Raw genomic sequence first — 24,266 nt, forward strand, 5'->3', positions numbered from 1 at the left:
CTAGAAGGAACTTTTAAAAATACGCTGGGCTCTGTGCTTCCGCCAAATGTTTCCTTAAACTCACCAGGATGTTGTTTTCCGCGCTCCCTTTTCACTCTACGCCTCTCCTTCCCGCGCTACTTTTTAATTCAATGGTGCGGTTTCCCGCGTTCCCCTTACGACCTTTAAACATTTGACAAAGTACATGTCTATTGACAGCATCAATTATATATTTCGCCTCATTGCAAACGGAGTGCATTTAATTTCCCACTTTTTTTTCCATTTCTAGTTAAATATTATTGGTCATTACTTAAGATGCGTTGAGGTTTAAACAAAATAGAGACTTGCTGAGGTCAGAATACGAGAATGGCCATGAAATTAAGTTTCCTCGGTGCTTGGTGATATTTTCATACACTGAGTTCCTCCCCTCTTCAACACAAAGTGAAACGGTCACGTTAGTGGAAACGCCTGCATACTTTTGAGCACATTCACGCGGCCCCGTAAAATGATAGTGGACAACTGGAGCAGTCAAAAGTGCTACTCACCTGTTTCCCTTAGTGAAGGTGAAAATAGAGGACTTGGTGATGGGAACATAGATACGAATTTCTCAGCCGAGAAAATAGCAAAACATGTGTAGAAAGGAACAGCATATGCTGGTATATATCGAAGGTAGACACAAAGTACTGGAGTAACTCAGCGGGTCAGGCAGCATCTCTGGAGAAAAAGGATGGGTGATGTTGCGGGTCGGGACCCTTCTTCACACTCAATTACATGACTCGATTTCTAAATTTCTAATTGATCAATAATATTATGCAGCAGACTTTGTACCACGCTGTCTCACCCTGCTCATTTAGTTGTTCATATAATTACAGTGGTCATACAGTATTCGATGTAAGTCTCATCTAATGAGACATAAAGATACAAGCAAAACATGAGTGACAAAATGTATAATATCTGATATTGCAAAGTCTGTTCCTCAAAGGTTTTCTTCATCTGAAATACCTGGCAACTTGCTACGTTGTGAATCTAAGTACGAACTCATAAAAGACGCAGATAGCATCGTTACCACTGCCCCATTTCGAATTAAAGAATTGAATTTAAAGTTATTTTTATTGACTCCGTCGATTAAAAAATGCGTTACTTTAAACACGTGCCTGTGGCAGTAAACCCTGAATTCCAGCAGTGAATTGCCATTCGAGTTGGTCCCACTTATATCTAGAAAACTGTAACATAGATGGCAACAAATATGAAGGATCGTGTTAGTGTTGAAAATAATGTACATTATTCGATATATAAACTGTAGTCATTAACAGTCAATCCTAATTAACAGGTCGGTATCACAGATAATTTCAAGCGATAAATTAAACAATGCCCACATATGTTATTAATTTCTGATGTAAGCACAAACTATTTACCCAATAATCACTGGCGCGTTTTCAGAAGTTTTGTTTTAATTTTGCTTTCAATTAAATTAAAATCATGCTGAAAGTGGTTTACCGAGTGTCCTGAACTATACAAATGCAAATGAAGGTGCATCCGAAGAATTAGATGATAAATGTTTAATTCCACGCTTCAGAGATTGTTGCCTTCTAAGTGTTGTTGGAAAGGTCCCTTACAGTGCAAAGATCGTTTGGGATGAATGGCTTACAACCTGAAGACGGAGAATTGAAATTACCGTCCTCAGAGCAGTATCAGTTTTATTGAATTGCTTCTGCTAACATCATTCAATGTATTGAAATACCTTTGCGAGACCCAGACCTTCAAAATGCTCTCCGCAGTTTCTGTGACCATTAAATAAGGTGAGTAGCTCATCGCATTAGCGTCAATTACTGTTATAGCCTTTCCATTCTTCAACCATCAAATATAAACTCTGCACGTGTATTTGTGCATATTTCGTGTTGTTGGTTGGAAGTATTTCGCATTTGTTTAAAAAAAAAACGATCGAATTGCGTGTTGGGAAAGGCCAAAAAAATCAATCAACGATGACAGTAATACTGCTGGAATGGGAGCAATATCCCGACTAGTCCATAAAAGTTACTGTGTAGAATTTAAACCGGTGCAACTCGCTGAAGTTGCAGCAGTAAACGTTTTGCTGAAACCTATTTCACTTTAACAAGAAATAGAGCGCAATGCAAGTAAACAAGCGTTTGTTCTGGTGCAAAATAATTACCGTTACCTAATATTCTAAAACGGAGCAGCTGCGAGGCTTAATCTTCCTGTGATCGTTATTGTATTGTACCCTTAGTTGTAAATTGAACCTTTTAATCAATTAAAGTTTCGAATCTTCTAAATTCAGATACCAACAGTGCCAATAGACTGTTACTTTAAATGGAATAACCTACAATGCGTTATAAAATTATCCCTTTCTTGGCCTGTATATCATCCTACTCTTATTTCGCATGTACGATAGCGTAGCGTGCATTGAACTGAGGTGTAGTGTTGTATTCCAATATCATAACCCCATTCTTCGCCACCAAGTCTGTAACTCGCGGAGAGCCCGACATATGTCTTTCATGTTATTAAGTATGTAGTGCAAATTAGATTTCCTTGATTATTCTGCAGAAATAATGTCATCGGCTTCTATATTCATAGGCGTTTCTTATTTAGTTGGCATGTCCGGACGAGGGTACATTCATAAATAGGATATATAGCTGCTGATAACAGGCTTCTCTGAAAATGTACACGGGCCTCAATTAAACATTTAAGTTAATAACCTATCCCCCATACCAAGTGTCACGAGAAAATCAGCAATCGTGCGATTACAGACGTTAGTTGAGTTGCCTGCGGAGTGGCACACACACATCTGCTAAAATCTGTCAGATGCCCTGTAATATAAAGTTTCAGTTCTCCGAGACAGGAGAGAGAGTATTGCTGGCATCCAGCGCCATCCCTGTTAAAAGATGCGCGTTTAGAGTAGTCGGTGTGGTGATTAAGATTTTCGCGAGATGGTCAGGTCACCGCATCTCTCCGAGAGTCCTATCAGAAATTCTCTTCAAGTATCATCTGCGTCGCCAAAGATGACAACACAGCAAATCGATAACTCCTTCAAATGAAAGAGTCTGGTCGCTACCCCCGAGGCTACATATCTCACTTCGCAGCCAGTTGTGAACTTAGCGGATTCCTCTGCACCTTCTCCCTGAGAAAGAAGAGTTCTGATGAAGGTAATTCCTCATTTCACAGAAATAAATGAGTATTATGTGCGGTTCTCGGGAGATTTTTAAAATATATAAATAAGAATTTGGATCCGATCCAATGATGTTGAGCACCCTTGAAAGGTGTAAAAGGTGCCAATTACCAAACAGACTAATCTATACTTATACCAGTTTAAAAGATAAATGTATTAGGCTGTATACGGATGTACTTCAGAGGCTCGGGTTTCCGTTATGTAAACAGAGGGCGTTCCGGAAGAATAATTTTGAACCTGAGCTTTATTATCCTGTTTGAAATGATTTACTATAATTCAGCAGCAACTGTGTATCTGAGCGAACTTCTTTTTTTTGTTTCCTCGATTTAAACACGGAGCATTGGGAGATAAATCAAAAGCACCATTTAGGTAGGCTGCTGCAGAAGTCAGGGTTTTTTTTTTTGCTGGGTGATTTACACCAACGCAAAGAGCAGGTTATGGAAGTGCACTTGGGCAGACTGCAAGAATTATTCTTTGGATTTTAATGGAATTTAGAGTTCACCAACGTAAAACCATGAACATGCGGGCAGAATTGACTTAATCCCCCCAAAAGTTACTATTTTCCGCAGTTTGTATTGAACAAGACACAGGGCTGTTGCAGGTGCACTTAATACTAGCTAAACTCTACGTGGCGAAACCCTATGAGGCTAAAATGGAAAACACCTTGGGTTACTGCTATTTCTAGACACACGTTCAAAGGTCTTTTGTATCAGCTTTTGTTTTAAACATCTAACAAAGATGCAGTAACACATCTGAAAAGGGTGCATAAAGCAGCACTCCTTTCATTCGTCTAATTATGTTAGGATGTCCAGGTTTACCAGAAATCCTCCTTCCTCCAGCGGCCTGTCTAATGTTTTATCCCTTGGTGATTAAAGGCATTAATTTGTTGTTTAATGGGGGTATGACTAAAAATGTGAAAGAAGGATTAAGGGGACGAAACGTATGTATGGCTCCTTCGACATACTCGAGATCCGATTGAGAAGCATTCTGTATCTTATGTTTCTCTGTGGAATATTTGCATTTTTCACCAGATGCTCATTTAAGCTTCCTGCACAGGCGAATCGAATTAAACACGTATGACAGAATGGCGGGATAGCTGGTCAGTGAGAAAATAAGAAAGGAAGATTACCAAAATTGTTAGTTTTTGTAGCTGGTGTCCATCTTGATTTACCGCCTATTAGTAAATAAACTAATTCATTGAATGGACGACGCGGCTCCTTCTGGGTTTTTTTATACCAAAATGTTTCAAACTTGTCCGTCATCGGCATTTTACATTTTTACACTATTGTAAACATACCCAATATTAATTGTTTGTGTACTATTCCCGGAAAGATGCTATAACCTTAACTCTACCTGGGTATTCCCTATCCCACACCCGGATAACAGTGCCCGAGAATACTGAGGATAAATAAACTCATCCAAACTTTTCCTTGAATTTATTAATTAGGCTCACGCTGAAAATAAATTGTAATAACCCCTCTTTAAATGTATTTAACTAGACATTGCACTGACAATATCCAACGCACAGCAATGAATCATTTTATCCATCACCACGCGGATATAACGTTATACCCGGGCAATAGTACACTTAACTGGAATTCTGATCTTGAAATTGTCAGTCATTGTACCTACTACTAGACTAAATTAATATGCATTTGTGGTTGAAAAATCTTCGTGGCAGTAGAGTTAGACCGAAGTTCGCTCTATTCTTAAATAGTAGCTTTCCAGAAAGAAAATGTTTTCTGATTGCAGGCTGGTACTTTTTAAAATAACCTACCATTTCATAATAAACACAACCACTTATACTTTTTTGATTTAGTCTAATAATTACAAAAACGTATGTAATATTATTCCCATCTGTCACAATAACAGGGGAAGTATAGGGAAATGGGCAAAAACAAACTCATTTACAAGTAAAATGTATTAGAGATTTAAATTTGTTTCTCGCGAGTCTTTTTATCATTAAATAACGAGCACAATTGAAATATTTATAAGCTTTCCCTGTAATTTAGCACCAAAGCTCGTGTCTACAAACGAGTTTGCAGAATTGTCTTAAACCTGTACTGTACGTCAACATTTTAGAGGACATGTTTTGTTTTGGTAGTTGAACATTTGAATCTTACGACAACATAGAGTGTTGCTCTTTGGGGAATCTGTATCCTAAATCCCAAAGGCTCTGATCCTCTCTAGAAAAAAAAATGTGTTTTATTCCTCTGTCCGACTTATTGCTATATATTGGAATCTACCCTGACGTCACGGCTTTCCAAAATAGACGGGGGGAAACAGTCTTGAGCGGTGGGGGTTGTGGTGAGGGGTTGAGGTGGCGGGCGAGGGGTAGAGAGAAAGAGGGGAGGGGGAGGGGAGGGGGAAAGAAACGCAAGAAGCCCAAGCGGAAGCTTTACTTGATTTCAGTTTGTATAATCTTTCAATCTTGCATCTGCTGTCGGTAGAAACCCAACGAGAACCCTCCCCAAACAAAAAAGCCTCAGAGCTTCTGTCTGGTAAGTGTAGGCGCCCTTCTTCAGCTGTGAGATAATGCAAGTCTGAGAATTCGTTCCACTTCCCCAATTCCCCGCGTGTGTGATTTGTAACTCGGAACACCATTTTTTTAACTGCTCTTTACATTTCCCCGCACTATGAAATATGTGATTAGTTCTACGGTTTCACTTTGCTGCAGACCCTGTGTCTGTACTGTTACAGTAAAGGGGAGGGAGGAACAGGAGAGAGGGAGAGAGGAAGAGGGGAGAGAGGGAGAGAGATGGAGAGAGAGAGAGAGGGGAGAGAGAGAGAGAGAGAGTAAGAGAGACAGAGAGCGAGGGGAGAGAGAGAGAGAGAGAGAGAGAGTGAGAAAGAGAGAGGGGGGGAGAGAGAGAGGGAGTGAGTGAGAGAGGGAGAGAGGGAGAGAGGGTGAGAGGGAGAGAGTGGGGGGGGGGGGGGGGGAGAGGGGGAGAGGGGAGAGAGAGAGAGAGAGTAGAGTCTGGAAAAAAAATGCTATTTCCTTCTAACTACCACTCCGTCCCCCAGTGGCAGTTCTCGGTAAGTTCCATTGGCTCGTTTTGCGTATTTTATTTATATCTATATATGTGTAGATCAGTTTAAAAAGTGTGAAAGTTTTGGGGAACTAGTTTAGCCCGGTTGTAATCTCATCAAACAGTAACAGCTACACCATAGTTGTGTTAGGGTCAGGGTGCTTAAATGCGCGACGATTATTGAGCAAAGTGTAAGGTGGGCCTTGTTATTTCGGCAGAGACGGAACTAAGAACTTTGGCTGTGCTCCGTTGTAGAGCATGTTCGTTTTGGTGAGGGAGAATTACCAGTTTTACAAGGTGTGCGCGATGTCCGCGAAATAAGTCGGTGAGAAATGTGTCCATTGCTACGTCGGTGAGGTTGATTAGTTGGTAATTACGCGTGATCATTCTTAATCATCGATGTGTCTATTCCGTCTGCTTCTACACGATGTTACGAGCTGAAGTTTCTTTTTTAAAGTCTGATAGTATTTGGCCTTCACTCTCACCTGATTTCAGTTTTGCGTTTTGATTCGGACAAATCCCCCAAAGCGCGGATACATCCAGAAGGGACAGATTGTTCGAACTGTTATTTGCAACCGTACTCCCGCAAATCAAGAACTTCGTTACTTGAAATTCGGTCAAATTTAATATATAAGGTTCAGACATAATGTGAATGTCTCTGCATTCGGAAATATAGAAACACGATATGGTGTAAACAGAAATGCACCACCCCAACTTCGCACAGTTTACTGAAGCTTGTTCGGGTCAATACGGTATTGAGAAAGACATGTTTTAGTTAAGGTACAGGAAGAATGTTGGTGACTATTTGATGGTGAAGCTTTGTGACAATTTCACATAAATTGGTTAATTAACGAAGGTTATGGCCTGTACGGTGTGATTTTGACAATGATTGACAAGCAAATCTTTACCTTATTTGCTTAAGAAAAATTAACGCAAATGAAACCAGCGAGGAAGTAAACACGACAAGATCGTTGATTTGATGAGCAGAACAATTACATTTGAAGCTACTCGGTTTCTTAAGATAATTGAGAAGTAAATATATATTGTCTTATAGAATTCCGCGTCTTAAATGTGGCGGTTGTTAACTGCGAGAGGAGGCGTTATCATCTTAATGATATTTATTACCTCAGCGATTTATCTTTAGTGTGGAATGAAGCTTGTGCAGACAATAAGAATTGTTGAAGACAATTAATTGGGCGCAAAATGTCGGTGGATTTTATTAACGTTGTAAACAACTTGTTGAACCCAGACACGAATTGCAGATAAATGTCCAAAATCCTATTGGAGATATCGGCGGTCTGATTTTAGCTTTCATTTTCATGCACTTGTCATTTTATTTGGCTAATTATTCTTGCTGCCGAGCGCAGCAACCCCAGCACTGTTGCAAGGCGACAGTTTAGTTCCAGATAGATTTGAAAAGCTGCGAAAAAAAACGATTACCATGATGATGACATGCAAATTTTTTAAGAATTATCATAAGCAAACATTTGAAGCCTAGACTAATAAAATCCCATCTGTGTTACTTCATATCGAGTTAGTTCACCGCTCTGATAATGAATTTTGTAATATCCCACCGACAGACATCTCAATCAGACACTAATCCTGTGATTTTACTGCGGAATCACTAAATATCCAACAGGCAAACTGTCGTACTTTGGCACTTGTGGCCGTGTCTGTGCCTATAGTTTAGAAACCAAGAAACAGATTAAATCGTGTGAAATCGCTCGGATTTGGGATGAGATTGATTGCAAAAAATTGACAGCCAAGAACCTTCTATTCTTGTTGAAAGTGCGGTAAAATTACTGTTCGCCGGTCGTTTGAGTCCAGCTTGCAAGCAAGCATGGAGCAGCAACATTAATTCACAGTGCAAATTGACTCTTTAATTTATTTATTTTCAACATATTGATAAAGAGGTGCAATCTATTAAGCATTTTTTCCACAAAAATCTAAACAAAACAGAAAAATGCTCAAAATCAGCACATGTTATTGATTGCTTTCTGTTTTGTTTCTCGTTGTAATCAAATGGATAATGAACAAAGTTTGATGCACACTGAACCAAGACACCGTATAATTAGCATTAGATTTTGTTTATGTAAATAATTGCTTTCATTAAGAACCAGCCGCTGATTAAACGGGAAATTATTATTTTTTGTAGGGCAGAATATCAGCTATAAATTTCTGTTCGTATTTTCCAACATCGTTTGTTCGTGTACACTTTTTTTCCACCAGGTTGAATCGTTTCATACTCTGACAATGCGTATTTTTGTTATAGCATACAATTTTTACCCCAATGTCTATAGGTGCTACTTAGATTCTGACAATAAATCTTATGCAATTTTCTCCCTAGACAAGTAACTGACTGGGTGTTAGTATGGATTCCAACTGCCGCAAGCATTGCGTCGAATTATGTGAGTAACTATGTTATTTTATTAAAGATACTCCGATATAACTCGGTTCCTGCTAGTGTAGAATTTTTAATCTATATAAGTCTTACACGTATTGGGGCATAGTTATTAAAGTGTTGAGCCACGAAAAGCTTATTTCTCCTTGAGGAACGATTTAATGGCAACACCCATAGCGGCTATTTCACTTTGTATATGACCGTCTAAGTAATATTTGAAGAGCTAAATAACGACTTTATCTTCGCTAAGCTCACAACACCACACGGTCGACTGCTTAACGGGAGCAACATTATATAAACATTAATACAAACACACATTAATGAAGTTAACTTAAAACATTGAAATCTCTATTTTAGAAACGAACAGAACAAAATATTCCCAAGTACATTGCAACTTGTATTTTTAATGCAAATAAATCAGTGTGCCAAATGGTGGTGTGACATCCAGTGATGGACGAGGATAATTTTCCTTCAACTAAATATTGGCAAGACTAGAGCTTTCACCTTTGTACTTTTTTTTGACTAGCTCATGACATCATCCTTCTCCAGGAGGTATGGCTGAAATGGAACGGGCAAAGCTTGCAGACTTGGTGTTCCACCATGACCGAGATATGTATTTTGAACAGATATTTGACCCATTACTAACGCCGACCATTCCTGCTTCTGTTCCAGTTCCTGTTCTAACCCCTGCAACCGAAGCCCTGCGCCGGTGCCTTTGTCATCTCTAAACCTGACTGATCCAGTGATGGCCTTCAAGAATCCTATTTTTTCCATAAACATAGTCATCCACAATTCTGCTGCTTACATCATAACTTCCATATTTTCTATTTCAGCCAACATTCCTTACTTAGACACAAAATTTAGGAGTAATTCAGCGGGCCAAACAGCATCTCTGGAGAGAAGGAATGGGTGACGTTTCGGGTCGAGACCCTTCTTCTGAACGTCACCCATTCCTTCTCTCCAGAGATGCTGCCTGGCCTGCTGGGTTACTCCAGCATGTTCTGTCCATCTTCGTTTTAAACCAGCATCCGCGGTTTCTGCCTAAACATTACTTATTTGCCGACCTACATTGCCGCCCGAATGAGAAACACCAAATGCGTTCCCTTGTCTCCAAACCATGGTCTCATTCTGTCCCACCCTTGCCATCTTCTCCAGCCATATAAATCGCCAAGTATATTCAATTTTGATTCATTGATCAGTTTTGAATACAATTGCTCCACCATAGGCTACCAAAAAAGTAGGCTTGTAATTTATCCCCGATTACTATTTTCCTACTGAACCGAGCCAAGCATCTTCTAAAATATAACCCGCTCTGCAGAATGCATTGTGAGGTGCCTATGTGAATCATTTGGAGCTTCTGCCCTGAACGCTCCAAAGATGAAGGCACGTTCGCAAGCCCAATAGATTTTCATGGAAGATAGACACAAAATGCTGGAGTAACAGCGGGTCTGGCAACTTCTCTGGAGAAAAGGAACGGGTGACGTTTCGGGTCGAGACCCTTGTGGTTCCGGGGTCTAGCCTTGTGGTGGCCTGGAGTTCACTCAAAATCAGCCGGATAATCGGTAATTTTCATGTCAAGATCATGCAACAAGGTGTTCCAACAAACGTTGCCTCTTTCTTTACGATGTTATTTAAAACCAAGACCTTGGGCATGGCCTTTGGTCACCTATCATCGTGCCTACTATGAGGCCGCAGAGACGTTATCTAAATGGAAGTTGATGTTGCTGTAGTGTCTGTCGCATGTGATGGTGTTCTATCTGACATTAATTATGCAGACGGGAAAGGAGAGAGCTCCATGTAGCATAAGGAGAGTTTAATTAACTGTGATACTGGAACGTGGCTATCCAGCCTTTTCTATTATTTTTCTTGCAAATACATTGACCACGTTGTACTCCAGCACATTGAAAACATTTCAAGTAAAAGGGCCGGGAGCTGGTAGTGAACACACCCACTCCAGAATGTACATGAGACTATTAGATAAAGTAAGGAGATAAATACTTCAGATGAATCAAACAGTTGCGTGAAGGGTCTTGCGAAAATAATTGGACGAAAACTTTTTTTTTAACATGTTATTTCTAAAGCCTAATGCAGAATATTTATCGAAAGTAAAGGTGGGCAATGTAATTTGGTACTTTGGAATTTTTGTCTCCTCGATAAAAGGTTAGTTAGAATCTGGCTTTTGTAACAACCTTACGCTAATATTGCACACGTTGAGTTTGTGCTAAAAAGGAACTTCAGGCGATTTCTGAAAACAGCGAATATAAATATATGAAAGGTGGTTGTTGGGAATACGCATAAATAAAGTGGAACAATTTAAACCAAGACAAAAATGCAACCGTAAAAAATTAAGAGGTCTGGATTTCCGATGACGTTAAATTTTCATTTCTAATAATTCTGAGGTCCTGTGAATTTTATTTCTGTTTCCGTCTCTCAGCGTCGCAGTCAGCTGCAGTGGAATGTTTATTTACGAAAGAAACAGAAGTACGAAAAACAGAAATATGCCCTACAGTGGAAGCTGGAAACAGCAGAAAAGACAGTAAATTCATCAGGCACCCCTTCGACTCAAATGGTAAGCAACACAAAATAGTTCACTGTATAAATATAATCTCTGAGCATAAAACCGTGGATTTATTTTACATTATCAAGGTTAATGCACTATACTGCGCGTAACACCGTTCACCATATTAAACCACAAAACTGAATTCCTTTACATCCTTCGATTTAAACTGAAATGAATCTTACACGTACAATCATCACTTTAAAATTTGTGTTAGAGCGACCTCTGCTGCATAGGCGACAAATGAATTATTTACTAAGGCGTTCTATGATCATTATTCCTCATAAGCGTGAAGCGCAAGTTTAATGTAAAATCAAAATCTTCTTCAATAACATATTTTTCCTGGAGTTGTTTGAACAATGTTCTATTTGACGAAATTGTAGACCAAAAGAATCTAGATAATAAATTGGTGAACATTGTCGCACCTTTAGATTCTACATTCGTTTTTTGGGTTGTGTTCCTTTTTAAGAAGTATTTGCATATATTGGGCACGATAAAAACATGATATGTGCACGTATAATTTCTGATATATTTTAAAATGTACACATCCATCAGAGTACAATCCAACGATACTATTCTGAAAGACAGTATGTGTCTGATGAAAGTATACCATTGTCAGAGCCGATTTAAAAAAAAAAATTCTGTGTTTCTTTGCCTCGTTATGTGCTGCGGATTTCCAGCTCTACATTGATAGACATAGTCTCTATCAAGTATTTTACAAAACTATGTTAGCCAGCGTTACATTTTCATTTACAGATCTCAAGTTGCGGGGCGGAAAAATCATGTTTGCTTTTTATTAAATAACTTTTAAATATAATTTGTGTTCAGAGTTGTATGTATTCGTTGATGCTAATGGACTTGCATTTACTAATTAATTTGGCCCAAGTCTGTCTACCTGTGCATATTTGGCTTAACGTTTGCAACCATCGTTCCATGGGATTGACAAACATGCCGTTAATTATTTTAACAAAAAAGAATTAAATAACATGAGCGGTCACATTTATATAGAAACAAAATTTGAGAATAAATGATTGTTATGTACAGAGTCTATTCAGCAGCAAATTTTGAAAGTACTTGTTTAATTATGTTGCCGGTGCCGGTTTTAAAGTGATGGAAATACGTTAATAGATACCTTTGATGATTTATTATATATTTTTAATTTGATCACAAAAGTTTAAGGTTAAATTTAAGAATACATTCTTACTATAAGAATACTATATTTTATCAGATAGATAGATAGATAGATAGATAGATAGATAGATAGATAGATAGATAGATAGATAGATAGATAGATAGATAGATAGATAGATAGATAACAAAGCGGGTCAGGCAGCATTTCAGGAGAGATAGGTGACGTCAGATAGTCACACACACACAGAGTGTGTGTTTGTGTGCGTGTAATATTGTCTGCATTTTGCCAGCCCAATGTGGTCTCATTTTTGCATCTAAGTTTTATATTTACAATTACACATCGCGTGCAAATATTAGTCACTGGCTCATGATGATTTGATTTACTACGCAGGCGGCCTGACAAATTTACACTGGGACTGCTATTCAGTATCTGGGATCCCATATGTTACGTGTTATATAACATTTATTACCTCCAAGCCAGTAAACAACAGCACTAATAGAGATTTAAACTGTTCCCCTTATCACCGAATAATAGACATGAGTTTCGAATAACGTGAGTATTTTGTTTGTAGATAAAGGAATCACACAGTATTTTCTGTTCTAAATCTCAACCATTTGTTCCCTTGGGTTATCCTTTCTCTGGACTAATACTCTAAAACGTTATGTGTAAAATGTCATTGAAGAGTGGAAAAACTTCCAGCTAAAGTTCTTGGAAATTATTGGACGAGAATAGTGAGATAATGCTTGGGAATACGTAAGTGCATGTCTGCGCTGTTAATTCATCTGTGTATCAGAAAAAACCGAAGGGAGGGGGGGGAGAAAGCAACCATACATTGTCAATTATCAATGATAGACATTTGTTTTCCTTATAAGGTATTTTGATTGTCGATCTGTGTTGTACAGTCCGCTTAATATATGCAGCAGTTGTTGGATTGACTCGAGGGAAAACTAGATGTATAATGAAAGCTTATTCGTGAGTAGGAATATACTAATGGAACAATTTGATGTCTTCGTAATCCTTTGTAAAAAGCTTTGTCGTCTTCCTAATATTGACTGAATGGGTAATTAATGGCTCTTCATCTTGGAGAATACCCAGTAATCCAACATAGGAAAAAGACAACAAACCCAAGGTATAAGACAACAAAACCAGCACAAATCTACCCAAACAGTGCCAAACCCATCCACTTAACAGACTACAAGTTCTGGAAGTAATCTTCTAATGTATATGTACAAATACAACCGGAATCAGAGGCCATGTCACAACACTACACACAATATAATTCGATCCCTACAACTCCTTGCGATAAATATAATCTTGATGGATCAGGCAATTTAACAACAATCGACGATTTTTGTAATTTAAGAACCATTTTGTCTTCATTTATATATGTCAGCACACAAAAAAATAATAACGCGTATCTGTTTTCCAATCAAAATTTTCTCATAAATTATCCAGAATTGGCCAGCCGTCGTTTGCTAAGTTCTCGGTTGTAAATTAATATATCAAAGATGTTGCAGGTGACATTTGCACCGACATGCTTTAGGATAGGCACAAATGCTGGAGTTCTCGGTTGTAAATATATCTAGACAAGTAAATATAACTAGATCTTTCACAGAAAGAGACACAGAAGTTACGTTTCAGGTCGATGTTCTCCGACCATTAAAATCTGTTTCGCTTTCCACATATACTTCCTGACATGCTGCGTAGATCAGCAACTGCAGCGCCTTTGCCCTTTTTGATGGTTTAGTATTAACTTTGATAATGGTATTAAACATAATTAGTTATAAAGTGGCCATAGATAGTATCCCGTGGAACACTGGTACGCTTTATATAACATTTAAAGCTATACCAGAAACCAGACTAAAACCTGAAACGTCAAAGACACTTGCACCGGCATGCTTTAGGATAGGCACAAATGCTGGAGTAACTCAGCGGGACAGGCAGCATCTCTGAATAGGGTGACGTTTAGAGTCTATACCCTTCTTCAGACACTACTTCTCTCGGCCCATCACGACACGCCACCCATCTCTTCTGTCCAGAGACGCTATTATCCCGCGGAGTCACTCCAGCATTTTGTGTCGATCTTCGATGTAACCGATATCTGCAGTTCCTTCCTACGCATGCTTTAGGATAGACTTGACAAAAAGGATACGAACCGGCCGGGTGATAAGAAAGGGGGTGAATGGGGAGATTCATCTCAGATGGGCCCATTCTAAGTCCAATCTTCGAATGTAATCGTTAGATTTTCTAACATAACCTGACAATAAAAATCAGAAAATCCTGACCAAACTGTCTCGAATGTAGGCAGTCCATGTTGTGGAGCACCTGATATGTGAGGTTACTCTTTGACGGTGGATACAATTATGTTCAATAGACGCCATCCCTCAATCTTATACACACACGGACCATGTATCGTTTGCTCTTCTGGCCAGGCCAGAATTAATAAATATGGTAACGTTAAAAATAAGATTTTAGTTATTGTATATATATATATTATTGATCAAGCATGACGTGTCCCGCAACGACACACTAAGCTTTATTAAGATGTATTATTATCATAGAGAAATCGTAAAAGTTAAAGTTGTAACATTAGTTTATATATATCTTCCGCGTCGTATTGAGGACACGCGGTTTTAAAATGAAAACTTAATGAGCGTTATCTTCATACTGATGGAAAATTAATAAGGTTGTTTTGTCAGCTGACAACCTTCTTAAATATTATTTCACCAGGGAAATTAAAGCTTCGGCTCAGATTATAGCTCGGTATTTTTTGGATTTATGTGGTTTACGGTAACCATGGCAACTAATGCTGAATGTTAGCTCCCCAATTTTCCGCCACGAAACCTCGCAAACCTTTAATCAAATGAGTGGGGACATGCTTTCACCGTGCTGGTGAGTGACAAATGCACGCTCTGTCGCTCTTCGGCTTGTCTATTTGGGTGCAGGGAGTGGGGTGAGGATGGGGGAAAAAGGCCGTTTAATGCAAAACATTTTTTTTAATAAGGGTGACAGCTGTTTTTTCCCCTCTCTATCACAGCTTTAACTGACCACCACCACGCCATACCTGCCCAAGCCAGTCCACATCCCAACGCATACAATCCCGACCAGACGGTGTACACACCACTCATGCCACCAACGTCACCATCCTGCCATTAAAGTGCATTTTTTAACATGGCCCTATTGCAAGCAATCCCACCTCAGTCTACTTTTTTTGTAATCCAACTGAAACACGAGCAGATTCGAACAGTCTTTGACAAATAAGCAGGACTCTAATCCGGGTTAAAAGTGGTTGATGTCTTTCAGACAATAGGGCTTGACCCAGGAATTACTAAAAAGGAAAAAAGTCGGAGCTCTGCGATTAACGCTGTGAACTTGATGGTTTCTTCGACTAACACATAGCCAACAGGTATAAACTGATATTTTCTCAAATTACATCGCCGCTTGATTCCGCAAGTAACAGATGATCTATACTGTTTAAGGTGAACGCGATTCTACATCTAAAACACCACCTGAGATTAATTATGAAATCTTGCAAATTAATAGGTATCTCAAGGAGTACAATTCCACGGGGATTTGTGTTTTAGGGGCTTAAATTGAACAATTACTTCTGTATCTGTAGCCCTGTAAATGTTTCTTCCTTCCTGCTCCAAACCGCGCTCTTACTCTAAAACTAAGTGATACTGTGGCTCCGTGATTGTGATTGGAAGGATAGTGTATAAATTACACAAACTTTCAAAAATGGTGATCATCTCACGCTCGTCATCTTGATATTGACATGCTGTGACATGGTGGAGCAAACATTTAATCAAACATCTCGATTAACACCGAACCTACTGTTCGTCTGTCGCTACATGTTTTTTTTTTAGATTAATGTTCATAGATAAAGTATATTGCATCCCACCTGTGCACGACGGAGTGCTATCCTGCCAGTAGACAACGAGTCTAGAATTGCACTGTCTCTGGTTCAGTTCATGCGTGCTGGGTTGACACTTGTGCGCTGGAGAAACAAAAGATTTGTGATCTACACTGCCCGATTAGCATTATGTGGGAAATGATTGCGTCAACTTCACAACGTTTGGTAAATTCCGTTAAGTCAAAATTAATTCCCCATATTTGTTCATTGTCATATTAATGGCAATGAACTGAAATATAGATATCAAAATGTGACTAAAGACAATCGACTCTTGAGTTTCTTAACTGTATGTTTTGCACAAATGGACCAAACCATTTGAGGTCAGCGTTTAGAGATACAGCGTTTAGAGATACAGCGCGGAAACAGTCCCTTCGGCCCACCGGGTTCGCGCCGATCAGCGATCGCCGCATATTAACACACTCGGGACATTTTTTACAATTACCAAGCCAATTAACCTACAACTTGTACGTCTTTGGAGTCTTTCTTTTTTGGTTCAAATTAGGGATACATTTTGGTGATAAACAACACTCACGCCCTTTTTTAATCCAAACAATTGAAACATATCAACGTTGGAATTAAATTGTATCAACTTCTTTCTACCGCTCTCAAGTTCGACCGAAATGGTGTTATTAATTTTAATAGTCATAGGCACTTCAATTCAAGAGGGCAGGGAGAATCCGAGATTAACGTGGCACAGTCCCTTGCCATGTTAATAGAAAGGTTCCCGGCCTAAGGACTCGTTGATTTCCTTTTGGGTCATTTCAGAGACCAGAGAAAGGAAATGTTTACTTTACGTCAGTATTTTATGATCATCTGGGAATTAAAAGAAATTCAATAAGAAAACCGACAGAACCCATTTAAATCCTATTTAAGAGATTTAAGCAAATTAGCGTCTTATCAGATTAAAAAACACTACAAATTTAAGAGCGTTTTCTGCTCCAATACTCGCGCGGTTTTGCGGGAAGAATATTTGCTAAATCTCAGGGATATGCGCTCTTCAAACGCAGCTAATGAGCTGAATGCCTATTAATGAAAGACTTTTCGACTGTGTGGATGTCGGGCTGAGAGTGGCAGGGGAAGGTGGAATGCTTATTGCTGGGTGTTTTGTGCTTGCTGTATTTGATGCAGGTTTGGTGAACTGGTGAACAGGTTTGTTGAGATGCTAAGAGCTGGGAAGTGTCAGTGCGCCCCGTGTCATGACAAATCCTTTATTATTATACCCTCTCCGATATTCTCGAGTAAGGTTAATCGGGTAGAAAGCTTTCCGACTTTGTTTTATAGCTGGCGCAGAGTTGTTTTGCTTGTTGAATCAAGGGTACCCGAAGAACCACCCCTGGACTAAACACATTAGAAGATAGCGCGTTGTTTTGCTCCAAGCTATTGACTCCTCAAATGTTAAATAATTACAACAATGTTCGGATTGATAATTAGGGTTCAGATGAAGAATTTAAATCGGAGGAAATTCTAGAATGGATACACGATGTCAATTGTATGATACAGTTGTTAAAAAACTTCAACAGCTTTATATGCAATAATCGGACTTCCTTTATTTCACGCGTGTCCTTTCCCGGATATTCCAATTTAATCGGATTATACAGTATCGTAAATATCATTTAATTCTGAAGATCGCAAATTGAAAGACAAACAGCAAATATATAGAACACACGGGCGGCTCATCGACATTCAAATATTGCTAAGGTTTGCTCCCGAAACGTTAACATATCTTCATTTTCCTGATGCCAAATAATCTGTTCAACGTTTCCAATGTTCTTGTTACTTAACAGTAGCGCCAATGCATGATTTTCACACCAGTTATCAAAAGTAATCACACTACTTTGATATCAATCTTAGGTTTAATGTTGTCCTACCATAACTCTCATACATAGAAATAAACTGCAATTTTAACGCAAACTGCGGGGGAAAACAGCAAGCAGAATTGTACCAATTCTGATATTTTCTTCGCAATTGAATAGAAGGACTAGATGTGAATAGCGCACTGAGGTAGGATTAAACTTGCAACTGTAAAGCACTTCATTATTTTCTGTCCATAATAATATTTATAATCAAGAAATTGGCTTAATTATTTCTAATGAAAATGCAAATCGGCACACGTTTTATGCGTATTTCCCTAAACAATAAAGGTAATTTTATCTTTATTGATCTTGCCGATCTATTCAAGCCGCACGCTAAATATAAATCGATTCACTGGCTATAGGGCTACCGAAGCTTTCTAGGCGCCCTATAAGAAGCATTTTGTATGTGATCAAGCTCTCAAAGAGTAGATTATCCGCCAGGAAAATGTACCTGTATTATAACATTGGAAATATTCTGCTGGGGGAAACGGCCAATTTATTGCAAACCATTTTAAAACCACAAAATAAAAATCAAGCGACATAAACTATTTACAACGCGCCGTTTGAATAAAAACAGATAATTGATGACTTTGGAGGAAAGAATGTGATCATAACCTGCAATTTTAAACTCCAATTATCAGGATAAATTGAATGGCATTGCAATCATTAAATATTAAGCAGGTTTCTTCTTACTATTAATTTAAAAAAAGGGCAAATGGCAACATGCACGATGTGGAATTGAGGGTGAAAGTGTGCATTATTTTGCTGCTGTGCATCACAAGCGTGCAGTTTAGTTGCTGTCGCTTGCTGAGTGAGGGAGGGAGAGAGGGACATGTCTCAAGGTGCATTGTGGGGCCTCCGCACTCCTTCCCCCTGGAGCACCGGTGACGTCACAGAAGCGAGAAAGGGGCGGGCCTCGGGCCGGCGCGGCTCTGATTGGCCGGATGACGTCCGGGCATTCGGAAGGAGCCCCGCCCACCCCTCGCTGACGGGCCCGGGTCGCTGTCAGTCGGCGTGAGTGACAGGGGGTAGGCGGGGCCAGGGAGGTGTATCACTGTGAGCTTTTAGCACAGGCGGCGCCGCTCTTAAAGCCACTGGCGAACTGGGAGTGCGTTTGCGGCAGCAGCAGCCGGCAGCCCCGGGGATCCTTATCTGCATTTACCTGTCCCTGTCACTCGGACGCACACCACATACCATAGTACCAGCCCGGAGCAATTAATTCATTGCAAATCACTGCTTTCTCCTCGGTGACATTTATTTTTTTAAATTTCAATCGCTGCACTGGCTTAATGAACACAGCAGCAGCAGCTCGAAAGTGAAGTCAAAAGAAGAGCTGAAGGTTTGTGCACTGCAGCTCCTGGATCACCCCACCCCCCAGATCATCCATCTCCCGTTCGACTTCCTTATTATAAGGTGGGCTGCGAGGAAAACTAAACCTTCTTTGGAAACGTCTCCGGTCGGGTTGCGTTTATTTATAGATGAACAGTGCAAAAGATCCATTGACTTTGGACCACCTGAGAAATATCAACAGCGGCAATAAACTGGTGCGGGATCAGGCAGCTTTAACGATGGCTTCGGGCTTGCAAGCTGGGCGAACAAGCGAGCCCAAGCACCGGCTCGAGGTGCACACTTTATCGGACACCTCCAGTCCTGACACGGGAGGTAAGGCCTTTTGCATCCAAAAGACACCGCATCGATTTCGCTCCCGTCGGACATTGTGCCACTTCCTTATTTTATGCCACAACTTTGTTGCGGCTCAGGAAATGAAACGCAAGGCGCTCTGGCATCAACGATCATTGATAATAATCATATCATAAGGGATTCTACGTTTCGGATTTATATCTCTGTGGATTTGTGCAGTAAAATGTGTTGTTATATACTGTTTGCCAAATATTAAATTATAGTAGGTTTATTGGATAATACATTTATCATCCCATTCTATCTTGGGTCTACTTGTACCTTTTCGTATAAGGAAACTTGTTTGACGTTAGACAACGTATTGAACATTTTGTTTTATGACAAATAATACGCAGATGCATATGTCATATGTCGCTTAATCACAAAGTATATTCTGCAAATGAGCAAATAAAATCCATGAAAAATGCGAACTAAGTTGTCGGCGTTCAAAGTTTAAGTAAAACCGTAGGTGATGATGCTGGTTGTACGTAGCTATGAGATATGGAGTTTAATATTTCTGTTGTTCGTAAATGGAACGATTTGTTTGAAGGGGTTTGCGGAATCACTGCTCATTATATGGCTCTCATTGTCCTCAGAAAAAGATAAAATTCAACAAAGCAAAAACGATGACACGAATACAGACGACCCATCAAAGAAAAAGAGACAAAGGCGCCAGAGGACGCATTTCACCAGTCAACAGCTACAAGAACTGGAAGCAACTTTTCAAAGAAATCGCTACCCAGATATGTCCACGAGGGAAGAGATTGCAGTTTGGACCAATTTAACTGAAGCTAGAGTTCGGGTAAGTTAACATACAAAACGTCCCCATTCAATTAACATACAAACCAGTAGAAACATATTAATAATTTTTAGGTTCTCCGTAAATGCTAATGTCGAGGTCTGAACCAAATACATTGAATTAAGCCAGTATATTCCTATTAACGAAATTTCCCGATTTAAAAGGTACCGAGTATTTTACAGTTAGTGAAACAGATTGGCAGCGACTTGTTAAGGTCACATTTTTATGCCATTTCTTGATGACGTCCAATAATAAATCAAGCGAAACTCGCGCAGTGTTAAATTCTAACCTTACGCCCTCCTAAATTAAAGTGCAATACTGATTTCACACTGGGATACTGTGCGACTTGCTAAATACAGTTTAACATTAGGTGGCCAATGTAAAACACTAGTTGTGTAAACAATGCTGTGTAACAGGCCATTGTGAGAGTTGTCTGCGTTCACATCCCAATACACAAATGTCGCTGCATCCTGAGACGGAGACGTCTCATTCTGCCCAATGTGGATTCGGAGAACCAAGGGAGGTGAATAGGATTTTCCATACGGTTGACACGGTTCATCAAGCTGCACAACGCCTCCATTAACTGTCAATGTATCTAGATGGATAGGTACACAAAAATGCTGGAGAAACTCATCTAGATGGATAGTCTGATGAAAGTACGTGAATGCTGTTCTTTGGCATTTCTTTAAAAAAACGTTCAAATTTTGCGTACAAAATTGAGAAATGTTTAATCATGTGAAATCTGCGTTCTTGAATGTTCGATTTAGGAAAGAAGCAACATGTTTTACGATTTGAGTGGTTATCTGATTATAATACATCTTGGTACTATTTGAACGACCGGTTTCCAATGCATTTCGTCCGTTCAAATAGTATCACTTATGTTTTGTATACGCATACCACCAAACCGTAATGTTTTCCATTCGTCTTGTATTTCCGAACACTTTAAGGCATCCTTCAACACATGACGAATGGAAACGGAACTTTTTGCTTTTATATTCTCCCCATTCTTAATGTGGTATGTGTGAATTATTAATTTACTAACCCTTCCCGATGACAAACAATGTGATCTTGGCTTTGGATCACAATATACCCACTTAGTTATTGGCGCAGTCACAGATTTTAGTCATTTATGTAAACATTTTGGTGTTATTGACTCGATGTTTGATTCCAGTTTTAGCTACCTGCATCATTTACCCACACGCATTTGCACCGTGTTGCTTATCAGGTCCAAACAATGCCAGGTATAAAGTGCAGTAAATAATTTCCTTGCCAAATATGGATTTGTAGCTTTCTCGCCGCCTTTCATTTTTTATTGGTGGCGTGCACCTGTTTGGACTTATTATTAAATCTTAAGGTTGTCAACATGGTTCATAATTAAATATCTGGAACAGATACAAAATAGTTCAGAGAGTTCGAAGCCTGAAAGTTTTGTTGAACGCTTTACTAAAGAGATTATTGTCATTTGCTTATTCGAGGCTTGGGCGATTAAGTATTCCATTAATATTAACAGTAGCGTTTGTGATTTTGCAAATGCTGTCTTCAGGTTAGTTTTGGGTGAATTTACCGTAAAATTACCAACCCTCTTTCCAAACAAAATATGTGATTTCCTCCGCGAATTAAATAAAAGCACGAACCCACGTGACTAATTCATTTAATTCCCAAAGGACAAACTGGGACAAAATTATGAAATGTGCATTTTAATCAGTTACTGTGCAATGTCAGCAGTATTTAGATGTATGCTAGACAAAAGTGCTGGAGAAACTCAGCGGGTGCGGCAGTATCTATGGAGCGAAGGAAATAGGCAACGTTTCGGACCCGAAACGTTGCCTATTTCCTTCGCTCCATAGATACTGCCGCACCCGCTGAGTTTCTCCAGCACTTTTGTCTACTTTAGGTGTATGCTGTTGAGTCATTTGTTTTCGTACTGCGGCGTGTTTCTAAAAACAAGACTTTTGTTGTTCCCACCCCATCCCCCACTTCTAGGTCTGGTTTAAAAACCGCAGGGCGAAGTGGAGGAAACGCGAACGCAACCAGCAAGCGGAGCTGTGCAAAACTGGCTTTGGACCTCAGTTCAATGGACTGATGCAACCGTACGACGACATGTACCCCGGCTACTCCTACAACAACTGGGCTGCCAAGGGCTTGACATCGGCATCGCTCTCCACGAAGAGCTTCCCTTTCTTTAATTCCATGAACGTGAATCCTTTGTCCTCCCAGACTATGTTCTCCTCTCCCAATTCCATTTCATCCATGAGCATGTCATCCAGCATGGTGCCCTCTGCAGTGACCGGGGTACCAGGCTCCGGTCTCAACAGTCTCAATAACTTGAACAACCTAAGCAACCCATCTCTGAACTCCGCCGTACCAGCAGCGACATGCCCTTACGCTCCGCCGACCCCACCGTACGTCTACCGGGACACTTGTAACTCAAGCTTGGCGAGCCTTAGACTCAAAGCCAAGCAACATTCAAGTTTTGGATACGCCAGTGTTCAGAACCCAGCGTCTAACTTGAGCGCCTGCCAATATGCTGTGGACAGGCCTGTGTGAGAAATAAGAGGAGCCTTTTCAGACTGATGAACTCCAAGAAATAATTTAAAATATAATGGGCACTATGACAACCACTGAACCTGTGTAGCTAAACTCCACAGAAGCGAAGGAGCAAGCGTTACCCCCCCCCCCCCCCCCCTTCCCCTTAAGACCCCGTTTGAACATACTTTCCATCAGATAAAGAAAACGTTTGACCATTAAAAGAAATACTCTGATTAGTTGACTGGATATCACCTTTATTAATACCATATAAGCTTGTTATTTTTAAGTTCGGCATTGTGATAATTAAAAGAAAAATGTTTGGCGGAAAGAATGTGTATATATCGAAATGTCAAATTAATTTTATAAAAAGCAATTGTTAGTACTATCACGCCAGTGTTTTTTGAAGTTACATAACAATAAAGCATGTCACGTGGAAACTTGAAGGATTATTTCCGTTTAAGAGCAAGGGAATGTATATACTAACGGCAAACACTTGTATGTTTCTAACACTGTCTATTATTACTAATTATGATTATTAAAGTCTGTGTGGATATCAGTTTTAAGACTAGTACCTCCGGTTGTAAGATTCAGTGCTGTTCCGGGGAGAGAAAAAAATCATGTACAAGCTATCCTGTATATAAAATTGGCTATGGTATTAAGTGTTTCTTTTCCAAGTAAAAAAGACGAAGCATTGTGCGTTACAGGGACGAAAAAATATACAGTAAAACCATTTTGTCTAATGGGATCGTTTTTGTATTGAAATGCGTTGTGAATATTAATATAACTTCGGAAAAAATATATACGGAACATAAAACAAAAGCTGTTTCTACCCACCTCGGATTTCATACATTCATAGCATGAAAACGCCTACGTTTTTCGCTTTCTCCAATAGCCCATGCACCGTATAGCCATCACTGGGATATTCGTGTGCTTTTAAAATTGATTGCGGTGTGAACTCGGCTTTCAGGGGACCTGCATTCTGTTTAAGCAAACAAAACGGTCGAGGAAACAATCTTTCCTGATCAAACTTCTGGCGGGAAGTATTCTCACGTTATGCTTACCTTATTAAGCAAATGAAATCAATCAATACCTATCAACATATGGTTGATATGAAATAATAGGTACATTAGATTATCGTTGTGTTGTGGTCAGATAACCTCAAAGGTATACGTTCATAATTTCAGGATGCGTATAGATCACAACGCCTTTTAAA

The 24,266-nt window shown here is 39.5% G+C and overlaps 1 protein-coding gene across 10 annotated transcripts; it reads left to right on the top strand.

Moving 5' to 3' along the window:
* Positions 1-1,703: 1,703 nt before the first annotated feature.
* Positions 1,704-23,798, top strand: pitx2 (paired like homeodomain 2). 10 transcript variants are annotated; one of them, XM_033018818.1, is made up of 5 exons: positions 1,704-1,778; positions 8,540-8,600; positions 11,028-11,162; positions 20,322-20,527; positions 22,508-23,793. In XM_033018818.1, exons 2-5 carry the CDS (start codon positions 8,564-8,566, stop codon positions 23,069-23,071), a joined length of 942 nt encoding a protein of 313 aa, XP_032874709.1. In that variant the 5' UTR covers positions 1,704-1,778; positions 8,540-8,563; the 3' UTR covers positions 23,072-23,793. The 10 variants fall into 10 exon arrangements, with proteins under 10 accessions (XP_032874709.1, XP_032874743.1, XP_032874692.1 ...); XM_033018801.1 differs by lacking the exon at positions 1,704-1,778 and adding an exon at positions 3,023-3,140; XM_033018825.1 differs by lacking the exon at positions 1,704-1,778 and adding an exon at positions 3,512-3,532.
* The last annotated feature ends 468 nt before the right edge of the window (positions 23,799-24,266 follow it).

Source organism: Amblyraja radiata, chromosome 1 (genome assembly GCF_010909765.2).
Source record: "Amblyraja radiata isolate CabotCenter1 chromosome 1, sAmbRad1.1.pri, whole genome shotgun sequence".
Taxonomy (NCBI): Eukaryota; Metazoa; Chordata; class Chondrichthyes; order Rajiformes; family Rajidae; genus Amblyraja; species Amblyraja radiata.

What these genes read in the sequence shown, in the direction of transcription:
- pitx2 (XM_033018793.1), top strand. Translation starts at nt 19,527, where the DNA reads ATGAACAGTGCAAAAGATCCATTGACTTTGGACCACCTGAGAAATATC. An exon ending in CTCCAGTCCTGACACGGGAG is followed by an intron (nt 19,711 to 20,321) that starts GTAAGGCCTTTT and finishes CATTGTCCTCAG; the next exon opens with AAAAAGATAAAATTCAACAA. An exon ending in TAACTGAAGCTAGAGTTCGG is followed by an intron (nt 20,528 to 22,507) that starts GTAAGTTAACAT and finishes CCCCACTTCTAG; the next exon opens with GTCTGGTTTAAAAACCGCAG.